The following is a 20,338-nucleotide window of genomic DNA, read 5'->3' on the forward strand; positions in this document are numbered from 1 at the left end:
TGGTGGGTAATTGTGGGGAGAGGGGCCGGCGGAGCCAAGCCTGCATTTGCGCCCCCCCCCCCCCCCATGCCTCACGCCTCCTCCCACAGGTACAGACCCTCCCCCCCCCCCCCGCCTCCCTGGGGCAGCTGCCCTGCACGTGGGGGCATGAGGCCTGGGGAGGCATAACTGTAGGTTTGGCCCCCAGACGTCGGAGGCTCTCCGTATGCCACTGTTAAAACACTCCACAATTACACTATAAGGGTGAACAAGGGGGTACAGTGTGTCACAGCCTCACAATGCCTTGCCACTGTGGCTCTCTGCCTGGGATGCTCACAAGCATGCCCGCTATGTCTGTGTCCTGAGCAGCCCTGCTCCAACACTTTGGATCCTGAAGCCCACCTGCAATTCCACAGCCTTCCATTGGCCTCCACCAACCTTCTTTAACAGCTGGTATGGTGACTCTACACTCTCCCCAGCCCCAAATATGACCAAAAACGTACGTTCTGAAATGGTCAGCCCTGTTCTGGAACAATCAGAGCCATGTTAAAGTTTGTTGCTCCTTTAAGGAGTCAATATTCAACAGTTTGTAACTTTAACTGGAGTTACCAAACTGTTCAGTTTAAATAAAACAAGTCTATTTAATGACAGAGAGATTTTAAGTGAGTATAGCTATAAGGATTAAAGTCAGAAATAGTTACAAGAGAAATAAAGATGAAACACTTTATAATACTTAAAACTTAACAACCTAGACTTGGGTCAAAGTAACATCCTCACCACGTTTCCATCTAGATGTCTGACCAAACCCCTGAGTCAAGATCTGTTCCCCAAAGTCAAAGGGCTGATACCTTTGTCTTCTTAGGTGAAAGATAGATAACTTGGGGTTTCCTTGCCCCTCTTTTTTATAGTCCAATGAACCTTTGAAATGGATTCTTCTGAGGGTTACTCTCAAAGTAAAGTTTATCCAAGCTGTGAGGAAACCAACATGGAGTCTGGTGGTGAAAGAAGCGCCATGTTTTTTCTTCCACCATTTGTTGGCTTAATGGCTTAGTTTACCTAATATGTAAAAATGAACCTTCGTTGTCTTTGCCGGAAGATCAGGCTGGTCAGAGACTCAAATACACATTCCTTTGTCTAAGCAGGCCTGTTTACAAACTCCCCCCTGACATTTCTGGTTTGACCACACTTTAGTTATAGTTCCAGCATACATTCATAACTCATAATACACATGGCATACATAGGTCACACAAGAAAACGATCAGGGAGTTATTAGTTTTCAAATGATACTTCACAAGGCATATTTTGTACAGGGATTATTACACATGTGTAGGGGTGACTACAGGGGTACCAGATGTCACAAACTCCCACCCATTTCAATGGGAGTTAGGTGTCTAAGTATACTTCAAGCTCTGGGCTCCAGGATCCCTATACAATGCATGGGGAGCATTAGGTGCCTAAGAGATCCTAGAAGCCAGCAAGCTGCCTAAGCTAGCCAGCAGGAAATGCTGAGGGGCGAGGCAGGGAGAGGAATGGGGTTTAGGCGCCTAAGCAGTTGACCTAGTTTGGCTGGCTGACGGGCGAGACGTAGGCATCTCGCTCTGTTCAGGAATCTCAGCCACGAACCCTGTCCTGGAATGAGGCAACTACGCCAGGACAGCTGCTTAGGTAGCCCATGTCTTAGTAGCCAAACTCTCGCTGTCTTTCTCCTGGTCACACTCAATACGTCTCTTACACTCACCATACGTTTTTCTGTGACCCCCCCGGCTGTATTTTTGTGTGGGTCTTATGCTGCCCTCACTTCCCCATCAGTGGTCTGCCAGGTGCCCTCCAGCTGCAGGGCTGAGAGGTAGCAGGTGTTAGGCATGCCCACCGGTGAGCTAGAGATAGATGTCTCCCACCTAGTCTGAGAATCCTGCTTTGGGGATACAGTCAACTTTGGCTGATGCTATGGCTCTGAGCTGCTCATTGGCTGTGGGGTGGTAGCCGTACTTAGGCTGTTTTGAATATGCCAACCAATGGAAACTTATGTGCCTAGGGGACTTAGGCATTTACAGAGCTAGGGAGCAGCTGAGAGGAGGTTTTAAAAATGTCAGTGGTGTCTAAATGGTGGGCTTAGGCACCTAGCAGTACAGCTAAGAGCATAACTATCTCAGGCCTATGTATCAATCGATTATGTCTGTACAAATCCTCTGAATCACACAGGTGTTCCAGAAGGCAGAATCTAGCCTGCAGAACCTTTATTGGTACTGATGCGTGAGAAGGAAAGAGCCCCGCGAGATTCTCAGGTTGCAGGCTGAGGGGGTAGTTAGCTAAACCAGCTTTTAATTTGTAAACTGACCCATTTGCTTTGGAGTCACTGAGAGATAAGAAACATGGAGCCTGTTGATGTCATTGTATCAGCGTTAGTCATATGCAAAGCTGCAAATATAGGGATGGTTGAGAAGATATGCAAACATTGTGGCGCTTTTCCATTCTGTTGCTGCCACTTCCAGTTCATTTGCTCTTTGGGTGAGATCTCAAGGTTTTTTTTGGTGAATTCTTCTACATGTTCCCATTAATCTTTTCTCTGAAGCACAGTTTCCTTCCTTGGCTAAACTGAAAGAAATGCTTTTCACATATGGCGAGTGATCGTGACCCCAACTGTGCTACCGAATAACAAGGGGGAAAGCTTAACGCAGGAGGTCAATGTGCAAACCACAATCACAGAACAAAGGTTCTAGGCCCAGGAGGGGGAGTAGGAAATGAAAGAGGTATCAGATGCTGTAAACCAAGCCCCTCTGTAGCCATTTAAAGGTGACACTTCTTTGTTTGGTAGACAGGGTGAATCCAAACCTAATCCATGAAGTCAGGTATTTGAGAGCTGGTTCCTAATACAAATTTGGGAGCATGCACTCATCTGTGGTCTGAGACAAACAAATGGGTGTACACTGACCTCTGAAGAGATATAAGATACAGTTGGTTAGCGCAATGGCTTTTTGCTTCTGGAGCCCTGCGCTAAAATATATTTGGGGGCATACAAGTGGTAGGAGTCCAGGGAATCCGGTCTAATCATGCATTTTGTGCATGTATTCCCAGAAAAACAGACCCTTCACCAAGTTCAGCATCTGTCTTCTATCTTCTCAGGACTGGAATAGCAGGGCGTTCTGCAGATCAGGAGTGAAAGGCCTTGGCAGAGATGTGTGGGGAGGCCAGATACAAGTGGGTGCGTCAGTGCAAAACTGGAGATCATTGGCATAACAGAGAATCATTGGTGGGTTGAAGGACAGGGCTCAAATTTGCACAGCACCTGACAGCTTTATACTTGGGTGTAGCCAGTGCTATCAGTTCGTCAGCTTCTTGAGCAGGTGAAGTGATCCAAAGACAAGCTGGAACTGTACGCACTGTAGCAGCCAGAGGTCTGGAGCTAAAATAAGGTGCTAGGAAATGATAAGCAGAGGGAGCCCACCAAAAGTGTTTTAAACAGACTACATTGACAGAGGTCATTACTGGGTGTCATTTTTACACTCAGCTGGGTCTTGCTGCAATGGGTAGTAATGGGCAGCAGGTGGCGCAAAAAGACTGTACATCAGCCTCTCTCTGCTGGAGGAGGAGCCCTAGTACAAATGATTCCTGTATTTGCTTCATGCCTGGGTGTGGTTCACTCCAGCTCACAAGAACTTCATGCAGACGCTGCCACTGGCCTTCCTTCCCTGCCTCTCCCTCCTCAGGGACTTTGCCATCTGTCTTCCTGGAATAAATGCACACGGGCATGGTAAATGCTGGTGGCATTCAGGGAGCATGGATGAGGGGTTAAGAGTAGAGCAGTAAAATCTGGATCTTAGATCCAGACAGTGAATACCCTGTAGCTCGAGCCCTTTACTGCAGAAGGGGTCACATGCCAAACTGGGAGCTGGGTTTGAATCTCAGTCCCCCACAAGGTTTTTTTCTGCTCAGATTTGTGCATGTGGGCTCGGCCCCATCTCTACACAGGGTCAGGAGTGATGAAATACCACCAGCCTTGTCAGCTCTGAATCCATCAGGTCTTAGATGGGACAGAAGGTGAAGGGATGCGCTAGAGAAGGTTGACAGCTGTCCTGCAAAACAGTGACTGGAGGGGGAAGCGTTATTCATACGGACCGGATCCCGTCAGATGAGCCTCAAGTGTGAAGTACACTGTACAGTCCGTTAATGCTGACTGGAGGAATGTGCAAGCCAGGAAATTTGGGGTGGGGCTAGACGGGTGGTCTGAGCTTCCAAACTGGATCCCCATGTGACTAGACTTGGCCTGACTGAAAACAGCCAGGAAGGCTCGTTAGCCGCAGAAGTGACTGTGTCCCACGTATGCAGAACCACATGAGTGCCTTCACTACTGCAAAGGACTCACATGGCTACACACATTTGCTCATCCACAGACGTGGCTGTGCATGCATACAGGAACACAGTCGTCATCGCGCACTCACTGATACTACTGAGCATGAGCAGTACCTGGCCCAACCGTATCCCCTCCCAGACTCACCACCATGTCCCCACCATACCTCCCCTCCTGGAGACTCCTAGACCCGGGTGCGTCCCCCATAGACTCAGATGTGTTCTGTAGCGCCCCCGCCATCCCATCCCTCCCTGGCCTGTTTTGGGGATGAGGCTTGTAACAGAGCCCTGGATGGGAGATGGTGAGAGTGGAGCAGGCCAGTCTGTCTGACGTTCCTGAGACGTGACACTATGGACCCTGCTCCTGGAGGCACTGAAACCACTCTTGAACAGCCAGCTACTAGGCTAACTTGGCTACGGATGATGTCACATCTGTAAAGCACATCACATGCATTCATGTATATGCCGGCATGGAGACACATATGATGACATGCATGTGTTATCTCTCTACCCACTGGCATGTACATAGACACTGCTCTGTGAACAGTCACTGGCACACATGTCTACAGAGACTCACAATGCCCACAGAGGCATACACACACACACACCCATGCACTGATACATATGAAGTCACCAGAACTCACGCGCACACACACACACAGCTTCACAGGCTCACACATATATAACGCACATCACTCCATGGGGGCACACACACCTTCACACACTGATACGTGTGCAATCACCAGCACACACAAACAAGCAGGAATACACACACACACACACACACCTGTTCAGGCCTAGCCATAAATACTGCTCATCAATCCAGAGTGCATGGAACACATGCACATATCTATGCACTGATATGGGTACATGTCCAGAACACACACATGCATGCACACAAACACACACGAACATGCTTAGGTTCACATGTGCATACTACACACCTATAACGTGCATGCACATCTCTCTGCCCAGAATCACCTATCTGCAATAATAAAAAGCCTGCCCCCACAGACATTTTTGTGAGTAAAAGGACCCTGCTGCGTTCGCTATGATGTGTGGGGTCAGATTATTGATTATGCATGACTGTTCAGTCAACCACTGACTGCAAATGTGATGAGTGGTCTCAGGATTTGTAAGGGGTAAGTGCATGGTTGACTCTTGAGCCTTCGCTTGTTTAAAAAGTTTCTGGCACCCCACCAGAGTTCAGAAACAATACCATGTGACTTAGGTGACCAAGCTGAAGGGTGACTAGCTGGAGAAGTAGCCCACAGGCTGAAAACGGTATGTCCACATGACTCAGCGTAAATTTCCTAATAAAGAAGAAATGGGATCAGGTCACTAACAGCTGGCTGACTAAACAAAGAGCTGTGGTAGTAACAAATCTCATCTGGGAAAAGCCTACAGAATTGCATGAATAATGAAAACCCCTCTCTTGGGTTTGTTTCTCTTAAACACCATATAGAATTTAATAGAGAATTATATCCCTGCTATAAAATTCCATAGCACAGCTCAAAAAACCCTATAGAGACTCATTCTGTGTTAAATTTTATAGGTTCTGCGGACAATTTCTGTAGAGCGCTGTTGGTTCCGTCCTTATTAAATTCTGTCAGACTGTCCTGTAAAGGATATTATTCACAATAAATAGTTTTCCCTGCTGTAATGAACATGTCTTCTTAGCCAGCCTGACTCTTCCCCATGCACCATACACCTGTCCATACAAACACATGCCTCATACGCACATCCCACGGTTCCTGCACAACCACACATGAGCTTGGGCAATGCTCACATAAACAGTTACCACATCACACACATTGTGGTATAAAAAATTACCAATGTCTGGCACTGCAGGGAGAATGACAAACAGCCTCTCTGCCTTAAAAACAGTCCAGGAAGGAGAGCCATAAATGGGAGGATGGATGAGCTGTCACTTGTGAGAGGACATAGACAGTCTATGTTATTTGTTGGTGCAGGGTAATGCATCCATTCACCCCACTCCCCCAACCCTGTGAAAATCAAAGCTTTGCCGGGACTCCTTCCCCTCAAGGTGCAGCATCACGGGGTCATAAAAGTTAAATGGAAGTTGTTCCTCCTCCCAATTAACAAACAAATAATTACGGCACCTCCCGTGGGACTGAAGGCATTCACTGATTGGTTCCATGTTTCATTGATTGGACTGCTGTCATGAATCAGCCCCTGAGGAGCCGGCATCTGGCTGCAAACAGATACCATCAATGTGCAGAATTATAACAAGCCCTGATGTTTAAGGGCCACCACAAGGAGGGAGGTGAAAAGCTAGACTAGGCTGCCGCCACTAGGGAAAGCTAAAGCAAGATAGAATACAGCCGGCTTGCTTTGGATCTCATAGCGACTATCCAACAGGCCCAGCCTCTCTCAACAGGGGGGCACTGTAAGGAATGGTGCTGGATGTGGGAAACCTCACAGCTACTCCAGTGCCAGCCTCCCCCAGCAGGAAGTGCAGTAGGGAACGGAACAAGGGCACTGGCTCTGGAGAGCTCCCAGGTACTGCAGTTCCAGACTTTCCCAGCAGGACACGCTGCAGGAATTCTGGCAAGCAAGAGAAGCGCACGTCCAGTCCCAGATTTTCCCAGAAGGAGGCAGTATAGGGAACGGCAGGGGCGCACTGCATGTAGGTTGCGCACAGCCGCTGTGAGTCTGTGCCTTTGAAGGCCAGCAACGTGTTCCTTGCTGACGCTGTTTCTTCCTTGCTGTATGTAACCTGTTCTCTTCTCTCTTCCTTCCCACTCTTTCCCTACAGGACCCGGCACAGGGAGAGTAGACAACGGTTCAATGAGTTTGGCCGTACCACTGTGGCTGCTGGCAGTGTCCATGCTCTGCCTACTTAGCAAATGTTAATAAGATCAGAATTAAAAAAAAAAAAATTAAAAAAAAACCAACAACAACAACAACTACACACAAAACAAAACGCGTCATACAGGAGACAGAGCGAGAAAAAGAGGGGGAGAGAGAGAGAGAGAGAGAGAGAGAGAGAGGGAGAGGACTGGTTCTTCCACAACTTTTGTGTGTTCAGGAACAAAGAGGGGGGGAAAATCACAGCGAAGAAGAATCAGCAACATTTATTCTGAATTATGACAAGACGTCTGTCAAGCCATCGACCACCCGGAAAGCGACGCGGAGCGCAGGAGAGAACGGGGCGCTGGGCGGGGACCGCGTTGTGCCAAAGACGCCGAGATGTAAAAAAAAACAAAACCCCAACCAACCAGATGATTCCTTTTTCTTGCTTTCCCTTCGTTTTTCCCCTTCTTTCCTTAGTCCTCTTTCTTTCATCTTCTGAAAGCGAAGGGCTTTGCTGTGATGTTTGTAGCTACTTAACCCCTTGATTCCCTTGGCCATTTGGTGAGCTGACTCCCAGCCAGTTCAGACTTTTGGAAAGCAGTAATCCAGATCTCTTTCACACACTGGTGTCCCATGAAGAAACGCCATGCCTCCTCCTCCCCCAGTTCCTTGCACACTCGTTGGCCCATTCCCTTGCTTCCCCTCTCTGACAATACCTCCCTCTCTGCCCTGAGCTCATGCTATGTTGACTATGCTAAAAACACACAGTTTTTATTCTCCTCTTCTCCCCCTGTATTTGGCCGGGTGTCTCTGTCTCCCGTGTGTGTCTCTGTGTGTGTGTGTGTGTCTCTCTCTCTAAAGCATGCGAAGGGAATGGTCCATATGTACATAAGCTCATCATGCTGTAGATAAAGTTCTGCATCGTAAATGTGAGACACGGTGCTGCGAGATCACATGGGCAGATTGGGGGGTGGGGGGCAGAGGGCATCAGTTAAAGCATGGGTTCAGCTGGGCCCTCACCCCCAGCTTCCCAACTGGCTTTTGCCGTGACATCCTCCTGGCCCTATTGCTTGGAAGAGTCAATCTCCATCCTTTTTTAACCCTTCCCTGATTCACCCGCACCCAGCTGGCACTCAACTTTAATGCATCAGAATAGTGGCTCCTGCTTCACGTCAGTGCTTATGTGTATGTCCAAAGAGGTAGAAAATCAATGTGACTTACCCCGTAGGCCCATATATGGCAGAGCTTCAAGAGCACTGCTCCAGTACCGACTCCTGGGGTGGCTGGGAAGAGAAGTAATCAGTGACGTAACCTGGGCTTCATTGACCTTCCACACCTGTCAGTATGGTATGGACAGTAAATATCTCTTAACAGAAAAGCTTCCAAGTGGTTTTCCATGGCCATTCAGTATTGCTATACAAATAAACCTTCTATCCCTCTGTCTGCCTTGTTAAAATCACAGTAGATGTGTAAATATCCTTCTCAGCCACCATGAAAATACCTAGATGGAGCTGCTTTAATTTGATACTTTAAAGAAAACGCAAACTGGTTCAGAAAGTGTCCCAGGACCTGGGAATGTAAAAAAGCTGGGGGCTAAAATTCTTGACATACAGGAAAGGAGCTTTGGATGGTGCATTTAAGAGAGATATAAGGGGGGGGGTAAGCAATTCGTTGACCTATATATAACGTATCAATAAGGTTGCTAAGTTGCTTCTTGACATCCTTGCTCTCTGGATGGTCAGAAGAAGAGGTGGTTGATGGGAGAAACTCTAGTGACACCTGCTGAAGAAGAGTTGGTGGGTCACAGAGCAGATCACTGGAAACAAAGTTACTGAAATGCTACCTATCAGCTGGAATCTGCCCTTTCAGCACCCGGTCCTGCAGGCTGTGGTTTGTTCAATGGAACAGGTGGAAATCTAAAGAGCCCCACGTAGCCCATTGGCTGTGCTGAACAGCTGTGAAAGGGGACAGGGCTGCTAAATGTGGGCTGTGCTCTGGCCTTCACTGTGTCCTACTCAAGCAGGTGCTCCGCATTCCCCCAATTTCCTAAGCAGCAAAATTCCCTTCTTTCCATCCCACCCCTCCCAAATAAATACAATTCAAATCAGCCTGGAATTTGCTGTAAAAAATGTAGGGGTGGTAGGATGGGAATCTCCCTGCAATGAGCCCAGGCTTAAGAAAGGGGAGACTGATCACCAGACTGCAATAGGTTAATTCTGTGTTAAGCTTCAATCCTCCCCTTTGCTCAGATGAGACAAAATCTGCCGGGAGCTCCCTATAACTCAGTGCCTGCTCAGCAGGGAAGCGCTCACCTTGATCAAGCAGCTGAGCAGCATTGCCTCGTTTCTGCTGAGCTAGGCATCTCGGGGGCAGAGACAGGCAATCAATGAAAGAGGCAGCCAGGCTTCTCACAGCCAGCCACGGCTTGCAGCTAAATATTAGTCACTGGGTGTCTTTTAAGGAAGGAGGGCAGAGAAACGGGCCTGTGGGCTAGCCCCGGTGAAGGGAACGGGCATTTCCCCCCCTCCCTAAGGGCATAATCTTGACCCAAGGTGAGCTCTGCTGTAATTTGACCTTAGTGTTTTGGGATGTTGGAGAATAATCGCCACAGAAATCACAGCCTAGAGTGTGTGGGTGCCCTGATAGTCTGAGGCCATCGCTGGCCGGGAGGGTTTTGAAATCACTCGGTGTCCCAGAGTTAGGCCTCAGCTTTTGTCCTCTTGCATGAGGGACTAAATGGGCATTGCAACCTCGCCTAGTTGGACTGGATCCAGCTAATGAAGCACCTGTCTCTCATTGAGCTCACTGGCATTAGGCACCTAAATACATTTGAGAAGCTGGGCCTGACCCTATAGGTGACCCATTGACCATCAGCTCTCCAGAGTCTCGTAAGACAGGATCCCTCTAGCCCCTGCTTTTTGAGTCTGAAGGGTTTTGCTGTGGGGGCAGGAGGCAAGCACGAGTCCAGTAGCAGATTTTGCACTTTAGGATGGAATATGCACCCTCTTCCACATGTTGGTTCATTGGTTTGTTAATGTAGGGTCGCTCACAGGTGGTGGGCTGCCCGCACTGATTTGTTACTGCAGAGTTGTTTATGAGGGCTGGGCTGAACACCTTGTTTCATTATTGTAGGGTTTCTCCTAAGTGCTGCGAGGTACACACTGGTTTGTTATGGTAGGGTCACTGATGACTGGAGCTGCACATATTGCTTTGTTATTGTAGGGTTGATCATGAGCACTAGGCAGCACGCAGTGGTTTGTTATTCGATGGTTACTCACCAGTACCGGGCTACTGGCAGTGAATTGTTTTAAATATGTTTTATTAAAAAGAGCACTGAATCTTTTGTTTTGGGAAAAACACCCACAACAGAAACCAAAACCCAGGCTTTTGGAACAGGAAAAGACAAAAGATGGTTGGGAGGAACCGTTGCGTCTAGAGCCGATGTCTGAGAGCCAGGACTCCTGGGTTCTAGTCCTGATTGTGTCACTGATTTGTTGTGGGCTCTTGGGTGAGTCTGTGTTTCACCTCTGTAAAATGGGGGGTAACAAGATTTACTCACCGCTACATCGGATGAAAAATATGATGCAAGTGCATAGTATGACAGTTATTTTGTTCCCTTCTGGGATCTCCACTCGTCAGAGTATCTGCCCCTTTAACATGCGAGCTGTGGGGGTGGAGGGAGATTATTTATTTAATTTTCTAAAGGGACCCAATCCTGGAATCTGCTGAGCATCTCCTGAGAGGTCCTGCGCACCTACCATTTCCATTGAAGTCAATGAGAGTCGCTCAGCACCTCCCAGGATCAGGGCTATCATGAAGAAAGGAAAAGGAGGCTTCCTTGATCATTTCTTCACCCCTGTGGATAAAAGCTATTTTCTCTGGTGGAGAGCCTTTCCCCTGAGGCTGCCCCCATTGTCTTGCTTCTCTTCCACCTCCTCAGAATCCACTTTCTTGCTTGCTGCCCTGCCCTCAGTGGGGTTTGGAACGGGACACCAGTTCCTTGAGAGTGTAGGTGTAATTGTGTTTGAGTGATGGCAGTTTAACATTTAGTGTTATTTTAAAAAAAGATTGTATTTCTTCTACAAGTTTGTAAATATACAAGAGTGACATGAGATGTCCAATAATGTCCAAGCAGAGGAACAAACACTTAGATTTAATATAAGGCCCCTTGCTAGCAGATTTCTAACCCTTTTCAGATTACCAACGGGAGGGGGCAGGGACAACTCTTTCTGGAAGGAAATGAACAGCGTGAATGCAGCCCTCTGGAATCACCTGAATGATCGCCATGTGTGTGTCGGGCTGGATGAGAAATGAAGTGATGCATGTCTGTGAAATGCTGGGAAGGTGGGTGTGAAAATCCACAGTTAACTCATGGATCTCAGCATTGTGAGCCTTTTTCAGACCACAGCTTGCGGGCACATAGAGCAGCAACGCAAATTCCTGCTTTCTCCACCAGCAAAGCTGTGTAGACCAGTGTTACCATCAGGGTCATGTTAATGGTAACATTAACAAAGATTTTTGTTGTTGTTTACGTGCTTTATGTAAACTAATTTAAGGTCTGAGTTTATACCCATTTACATAACATTTACTGTTCCTGAATCATGGGCAAATATCCAATTTTCTCCCATGCCAGATCAATAGTCAATCACAGACTGTTCACAATTCCATCTACCCTCATCTCAGATTAGATCCAGGAGCACCCATTCCATGCACCTATCTGCCCATGTTTCAAAATTGAGCCCATGGCGTAAACTTCATTTTTTCACACATTTCCCAGGTCAGTTGCAAGTCTGGAAGGAAATTTGGGACAATGACCAAGAATTCATGGGTATTTGGGAGAGTGGAGCTGGGGAGATTTTAACCTCACTCTCAGCCCTGCCACAAAAAGACATTTCAGTCACTTCACATATTGCTTATTTCCTTCGCTTCTTCTTATGAAGGAACCCAGCTGTGTAGTGAGGAAGCTTTTCCACTCCCAAGTCTAATAGTACAATCCATGTCCTCTGCTCCGACCCCACCAATCCATGGCCAAAATCTTCATGGTGCTTGACATCGCACAACAAACCACACCAAATGGTGCCATGGAATAGAGTCTTGGGGAGGTGATGCTAGAGATGGAAGTTCTAAGTCTCCTTCCTGAGGGTGCAAAAGTGTATTGCATTTTATACTTAAATGCACAGAAAGGACTGTGAAAAGAGTCCCCAAACATGACAAGCAGGGTGGTGGAGGAGGAAAGAGAGAATTAAACTAGGAGATGGTCTTCCAAGCTATGTTGTTAATAAAAAAGTTAGGGCCAGGTGCTGTTCACAAGCCATGCACAAGAATTCCCAGCCATGTCAGTGAGGAAGACCATTGGCTCTCCACATGGTCTCAAAGTGGGTCTGTTTCCACTGTGGTGCTTGGGAGAGTTAGCTGCATGACTCCTTTTGACAGTAAGGGGTGTGTCCAACTTTTGAAACTTCCTCCTGTTCCCCTCTATTTAACATGCTGGGGAAAGCCCATTTCCCCCCTGTATCTTACAGTGAGACACTCCAACATGGTTTCTATAGTGGTTGCTTCCCCAAACGCCAAATTTCAGGTGTTCACCTGTTTTACTATCTCAGCAGGGAGGAAATCAACTTGGTAAGGAAGCCAGCAAGATCTCCTGTCCATGCATGGCATGGGTGGGCACCTGTATCGCCAGCCTGACAAAAGCAGGAAAAGAGGACAGCCCCTCTAAATTAGTCCAGGAAATGGAAGGTAAAGGGCCATACCTCACTGCAAGTTCAGCTTAGCTAGTGCCACCAGAAAGTCCTGCAAGCCATTAAGGAGAACAGGAGCCACTAAAGGAAGGGAGGGTGTCTCAACAGTCAGGAGAACACGACTGCAGAGCTGGTGGTGGGGTGACTTCATGGCAAGGCTGTTAGGGGAGCATATTAGTGGGCAAAGGTCCTAGCCAACAAAGGAAGTCCCCCTGATTTATGTATGTCTTCAGCTCACTTCCCCAGCCCCGTGGGGAATGTGCGTTGGGATACCCTAATTGGGGCACCATCCATCAATATCTCAGAGTATCTGTGAGAATAGAAGGATTGAACTGAGCCCCACTGTCTGTCCTCGGTCAACCCCTTCAATTCCATCTAAGAATTCCTGGCATCTCCTATGGAATGTGTGTGTTTGTGTGTGTGTGTGTGTGTCTACATATAACATATAGCACATGCAGGCCGCAAGGAGCAAGAACACCTAGGAAACTATCCACAAGGAGAGAACTTCCCAACTGGGGAGTGTCTTCCTGCTCTGAAGTTATTTCATTTGCTCCCTCTTTCAGTCACACCAACACACATCCCTCCCCATACACCCTACAACACATACACACATGCCACTCGCCTCCAGAAATCCCTCCCACAGCCACCACACCGCTCTCCTTTTCCAGATCCCACATGACACACACTGCTCAATTTGCTTTTAGCAATCTGTCTATAGAAAGCCAACAGCTGCATGGTTTTTGGTGACTTTCTGCAGACAAGGAAAGGGCAGGGGGAGAGTAAAAATCTGCTTCCACCAACCTCCCCCAAACTGTTCCATTTCCTCAGCTGGAACCAAGTTTCATCCTCCAGGCCTTAGGGAGGCGGTCCAATCCCTTCTTGTTGCTACACAGTGGGGTGGTTAGAACTCTCCTCATTAACAGTGTTATATACATATAAATATATATATATCTATATCTTTATATATATTTTTCCCCAGCACCGTAGACATAAGCTGAATTTCTCTTTAACGAAACATGAACACGGCCATTTTATTTTTTGCCATTGGTTTGGTTTTGGATACTAGCTCTGTGGAAGAAAATTTTAAATACGCAAGTGTGTGTGTGTGTGTCAAAAAAGAATGGGAAAAAAAAAAACAACAACAACAAAACCGACACCAACAAAAAGCTTTTTCTTTTTTCTTTTCTCAATGTATTTAACTTCTGTTATCTTGTTTATGTTTCTTTACATGTATGAATGCTCTGCTCTTCTGTGATCTTAAAAAAAACAAAACAAAAAAAAACAAAAACGAAATAAACGTGAAAAGGAAGAAATGCATCTTCATTTCCCTTCCCCCTACACGGTTTTAGTTCATTTGGTGCAATGCTTTTGTAATGAAATGGTTGACAGGTACACACCACTGGTGCTCTTTATTGAATGGAATCAGAGCTGTTCAGCCATGCATCTTTGACCCTGATGTGATGACCCCACCTCCACCCCCATGGGGTCAGCAGCAAGGTTTCCGCCTGGTATGGCACCAACCCCATGAACTAAAGGAGTAGCTCCAGTGGGTGGTAGCAGTAGTAGATTATTCTCTATGTGAACGCGCCATTAAAGAGAGACGCAGCATATGTTTTGAGACGCATGCTGTACAAAAAGAGTAGATTAGCCTCTTGCTCATGATGTAGGAACAGCCTATGCTTAAGCAATTGAATTCTATGCCAGCTGTTGCATTGACGTTCCATACGGCCATGGCTTTGCAGTGAATGGCAAAGGGAGCGTAGGGGGTCCCCCTGGAAAAACTAACCAGGGCTTTTTCAGCATGCTGTTGTGGCGTACAGTGAGAGCTGTGTCCAAAGTTCACTCTCATAAGGGCATGCAGGGCTACATCCTGCTCCCACGGGTGCTGATGACAAAACTTCCATTGAAGTTTTTGTGCGCAGGATAAGATGCTGTGTTAATCACACCGAAGGGTATTCACACTGTCTCAACCAGTTCTTAAGACTTCCCATCCAGCATTTGTCCCAAATGGGATGCAGGCTGCCAGCGTGCCTCTCTTCTCCCACCTGGGACGCTGAATGTGTCCACGCTTCTTCCCCTTCTGTGCCAGCAACGCGTTGTCGTCTTTGAAGGGGAGGTCTCTGGAGGATGAGCTCTCTATGGAATTCAGTGGGCAGTAGACTGGGCCCTGCTGCCTGCAGCAGGGATAGTGAGGGTGTTTGTTCAGTCCTGGAGTTTTGTGAGATCCCTGGCAAATGCATTCATTTAATTTGGTTTTCCAAATGATCCCTTGTGGCACTGGACTCACCAGGGAGCAGGGACCTCCAGGGAGGCATGTGGGGGGAATGAATAACAGACCCAGTGCAGGCAGGAGCAGAATGAAAAGTGCACTTCAGGTATGTCTGCCCTGCAGGAGGAGTCATTGCCAGCGCAGGTAGCTACACTGGTGCCACCTCTGAGCAAACGCGTGCGCTCAAAACCGCCACAGCAGTGTGAGCGGCGGGGTGGGCCTGCCCTCCCTCCAGTCTGGACCTAGGGGTTCAGATTGGGTTGTACTGCCGGCAGCCAGCCCGGCGCACCACCACTTCTGTTTTTTGGCCCGCTAGGTCAATCACAGACTATCTTTTCAGAGCTAGCGTGGCCATGTGTTCCCCGCTCCTGTGAAGAGTGGTTCAGTCTGTGGGCCTCCCCTCCCTTCCTGTGCACATGGGTGAGTCAGGTCCGCCTCCCCTCTCTGCAACTTTACTCATTTGCAACACCTGGGAGGGAGGATGGGCTGGGACAGGTGTGCACAGGTGGAGCTGCTCTCCCAGGCCTGGGCCAGGGGAGTGAAGAACCCAGGTGCTGCAGAGGTGAGGAGGGGTGCAGGATGGTGGGGTGGCTGGGGCAGATGAAAGAGGTGGGTCCCCCCCCCATTGATTGATTTGGGGCTGGGGGGGTGCAGGATGGTGGGGTGGCTGGGGCAGATGAAAGAGGTGGGGCCCCCCCATTGATTGATTTGGGGGTGCAGAGCTGTGGATGTGGGGATGGGAGGCCCAAGTTCACGGATGCCTGGGTGCCCTGGCCAAAATTAGCAACACTACTTGTCTCTCTGACTCACACACACACACACACTTGGGGTGGGGTGGGGTGGGGGGTTCAATCCTCCGCCAGCCCCAAAAGCATTGTTTTAAAAACCTCACCGTTTTAGAGCCGATCTCAACCCTCCTCTTCCTCTCTTCATTATTTTTGGGAAGTGCAGGGAGCTGGGACACAGGCAAATGGAGCAAGCTGGGCAAAGACAGAAGCCTTGAAGCAAGAGAGTTCTGAACACAGACACAGCAGGGCCTGCAGAGGGCAGGGGCTGGTACAAGGGGGCAGGGGCAGGCAGGGTGCAGCTGTGCAGAAGGGGCCTGGAAGTGGAACCAAAAAAGCAGTAGGCTGGGCTGAGAAAAGGGAAAAGCAGGGAGGTGGGGGGACCAGGCCAAAGGGAGCTGGGGCAGAAGAGTCTGGGGCATGGGGGGGATGGAGCAGGAGGAGTCAGTATGTGGTAAAAGAGCTGTAAGAGATGCTGGCAAGGCGGGTCAGGTTATGCATTGAAACAGCAGGAGGAGCTGGGAATAGGAACAGAGCAGGCAAGGCTGGGACAAGAGGCAGTGGCGCAAAAGGGGGTATGGAAACAGAGGAAGAGGGGCAGGGAAACAAGGAAATGCCACAGGCGAGGTCAGGACATAAGGAGAAAACAGGAGAGGCTGGGAGAAAGGCCAGTGGAGTAGGAGGAACTGGGACAGGGTGACACACCGAGATGTGTCCTGAAAATATGGCTGGAGGATCCAAGGCGCGCATGGAAACAGAACAGAAGGGAAGAGATGAGGACACAGAGCAGGGGGAGGAGGGAAGCAGAGTAAGGAGGTTTGCGCTAGGATACAGGAAAAGAGCGTAGGAGGGGCCAGGAAATGGACACAGGGCAGTAGGGAAGGAAAAATCAGCACATTGGAAATCTGAGAAGAGGGGCCTAGAACAAGAAGAAGAAGAAGAAGGGGTCTGGAGATGGGGAAATGGGAGTAGGGACATGTAGGCTGGGGACCAGAAAGCGTAGGGAGCTGAAAAAAGAGAGCCCCCGATGCTAGGAAATAAATGGACCAGGAACGTGGGGGAATGGCTCTAGCTATTTTGCCAGCCAGGATAGAAAATGTTTTTGACGTACAATTCCTCCCACCTCCCCCCCCGTGGGACTGACCTGCCCTCCTACCCAAAAAAAGGCACATCAATCAATGGCGCAAAAACAGCCAGCAGTCAGAGTGAAGAAAAGTTAAAAAAAAAAGCCAAGTGGTGCACGGGAACGGACCATGGGGCGCAGGACCTGGGAAGGTAAAGCTGGAAGGGCCAAGACAGGGCTGGCGAGCGAAGGAGAGTAAAGGAGGGACAGTTGTACCAGGGTCCTACACTCAGGGCAGGCCCAAAATTTCTGTAACTGGGGTGAGATGGGAGGGGGTGAGGCCCCAGCGAGCATGTGCTGGGGCCCCAAATTTCTCCCAACAGGCCTGCCCCAGGATAAGAGAAACGGAGCAGGAGAGGCCAGGAAACGCCAACAACCCTGATGATATCACTAAAGGGCCTCAGGGAGACACAGAACCCTTATTAGTGGCCATTCTGCTGTTGCAGGGCGCAGGCCTGTGTCTCTGGGCCTGAGCCATTCAGCTAGAAACTCTGTGGAGCAGCCAGCTGCTCATACAGCCGGTGGAGAGCTTTCCCAGCTCCTGCTTGCCCCATGTGGCAGGGAAGTTCCTGCTGTAACCCAGGGTTTCAGAGAACACGCCGCTCAGTGTGAGGGTGTTTTGTGTGGCTGCAGAGCACCGGTTCCTTTCCTGTCACCGTGGAGAACTGCCGCACTACGAGTTGCAGAGCAGGATACCGCCCTTCCCAGCTAGCACGTCACTCCTCCAGCATACCAAGGGCAATCTGCAGCTTCTCAAAGCTGCTTTGTAGTGGTGGCTAAAGCGGATTTGTCACAAGTGGTTTGATTGCTGCTCCTGCAGTCACGTGTACGGTCCTGCCCTGCCCAGGCACAGCTCTCAGGGGCCTGCTGTACTGAAGTGTTCGTTATTTTGGAGTGGGAAGTCAAAGAAGAGTTTGGCACTTGCCACCATAGACTATCGGCTCCCAAAAGCCCCCTGACCTCTCCCCCTGATCACATGCACCTAGTATCTTTGCACAGGCAGCATTCATTTGCGGGTTGCCTGTGGGGTGGGGGTACAGGGAGATATTTTGAACCCATCTCAGAGCTCTGGGACCGCTGAGCCAGGCTGGTGCTCCTTGTGGGAAATGTTGGGCATGCTGCTGACTCAGCAAGGATGCCCTAGAACGGACGTGATGATGGAACGGGCTCCTCACTTCCTGAACTGATGCTGCTGCTCACCCTGGTTTATGTGAATAGGTCCAGCCTTATGATTATACCGGATGTGGTTCTCCAGAGATGTGACGCCCACCCAGCCGGGCCAAAGCCTGTAGCTAACATCTGCTGAGGTAACAGACAGGCCACCTGGATGTCCCCACTGCTATTAAGTGGGAAAATCTTTCCCTACACCTGATTTCAGCTTCTGCTCTTTCCCAGGTACTGTGTACCCTGTGCCATTGTTGAGGTGGCTAAACACATCATCTCTAGCACCAATACTGCCCCCAGTGGCCTCTTGTTCCGCTAGAAGCAGTGTCCTCTTCTCCCCTATCATCCCTGGTAGTAGGCACGCTCTCTGTATGGGAACTCCTCCCCCAGACCCTCATGCATCCCCTTACTCTCAGGAGTATTTTGTCCCATGTTACCTTGGTCGTCAACATCAGCAGCAGCAACTATCTCATTTGTAGACCCCTGCTGCAACGAGTTACCCAGAGAGGAACGCTTCTGCATCCTGCTCCGGTGAATAGCCAAGAGACCACAGCACATCCTGCGTACTCATGTTCCTGCCCAGGTACGTGTCCTGAAAAGACAGCTGTTCCTTTCCAGCAATATTGATGCAGTGCATTGTCTGCAAAAGTGCTTGGCTATGATGCTGTACAGTTAGTGGGGGCGTGATGGTATCTGTGGGAGGACAGCCTTTGTCATCACCTGCTCAGATCATATGAGTCTTTCTGGCAATCTCTTCCACTGGAATCCCCGAGGACCTCTGCCGCTCACTGTGGGTGGATCTGGGTCTGTGCGTGCTACCCTGGAATGGTAGCTAGGAGTGGGACACCGCTTAAGTTAACACAGCAGGAAAACAGACTTAATGAACAAATTGGGGGGGGAATTGTGATCCTTTTGTGGTTAATCCCTGGAGGAAAAGGCCTATATTAATCAAATAAAATTGCAAGTCAAGAGTGAGGTGCATTGCCACAGCTGTGAGGGGGCTGCAGGGCAGAGCTGTGTGAGTGAAACCTGCCGTCTTTCACACGCCATCTCTGGATTTACCTAGTGCTGCCAATGCTCCATTTTTATGTGGATTATCAAAATGTACTTAAAATCACCCTCACTTCCCCACCATCACTGAAAAGTTCAGAAGTAATAAAAGGGAGGCCAGAAAATCCCTGGCAGGCACAGACACTGTTTTCATCGACATTTTAAATGGTTATTTTTAATGGTACATTTAACTAATGCTAACTTATCCATGGGAAGAGAATTTGGCCGTTAACATTGGCATCTGTTTAACAAACTGAGGCTTTGCATTTGGTGAGGCGTGAGTATAACACCAATAATATTACTCGCTAACAGCAGACTCATTAGCATTAATTGCTATGTTTACTACCACGTAGAACATCCTGTATCTATTAAGACATTTATTAGATGTAGCTTATTCTCACTGGAAAATCTACACAGGAAACTGTCATTGGTGTAGTAATATCGGCAAATGGGTATTTAAATTAGCAGTATTCATTTTAATCCAGGACCTTCTGAAAAGTAGGGAAGGTGACAAGATGGTTGAGGAGATTATGCCTGTGACATTTTCCCACTGAAGCTCTAGGGACAAATGTAGCCTAGCTGGAGTTAGAAATGAGTTTGAGGGTGATCATGGCCAAAGATGCCAGGAAAACCAGTTTACAGTGTCCTGAAAAATATTTCACAATTCAGCAAAGATTGGCATGCTGTGCTCAAGAGAGGCCTTGTCAGAAAGGGCAAGGCACAGGACAGGAGCGAGAAGCATTGGCATAGTTGTGTGGGGAGCCCCAGAATGGAATAGCAGGGGTCTGTAGGTCAGGAGTGAGGGGCAATGCAGCTGTGCTGGAAGAAGCTTTTAGCATCTGTGCAAGTTTCCCCACAGATCCCTTCCACTCTACCTCCTTCCCTCACTGGAGCACCACTTTGTTTGCCCAGACTATTTCTGCTTTACCAAACTTGTCATGAGCACAGCTGATGAAATTCACCTGTTCCAAACTTCCATCCTATTTTAAAGATGATTTCCAAGACATGGATTAGTAGAAGAGCAAACCAGCATCTAATGCTGTCATACTTGTTATAGATTTGC

General features: G+C 48.7%; 1 protein-coding gene across 3 annotated transcripts in view; it reads left to right on the forward strand.

Annotated features, from left to right (window-relative positions):
• LSAMP (limbic system associated membrane protein) overlaps positions 1 to 14,197 on the forward strand; it is a 1,203,385-nt gene extending 1,189,188 nt beyond the window's left edge. For all 3 annotated transcript variants that reach the window (XM_067546053.1, XM_067546052.1, XM_067546054.1), the window contains one exon: positions 7,106 to 14,197. In XM_067546053.1, coding sequence (XP_067402154.1) covers positions 7,106 to 7,203 — 98 coding nt within the window. In that variant the 3' untranslated portion in view covers positions 7,204 to 14,197. The remainder of the gene's footprint in view (positions 1 to 7,105) is intronic.
• Positions 14,198 to 20,338: the final 6,141 nt, after the last annotated feature.

Source organism: Emydura macquarii, unplaced genomic scaffold (assembly GCF_026122565.2).
Source record: "Emydura macquarii macquarii isolate MOO-44397 ecotype Brisbane River unplaced genomic scaffold, CSIRO-AGI_Emac_v2 contig_1119, whole genome shotgun sequence".
NCBI classification, from domain to species: Eukaryota; Metazoa; Chordata; order Testudines; family Chelidae; genus Emydura; species Emydura macquarii.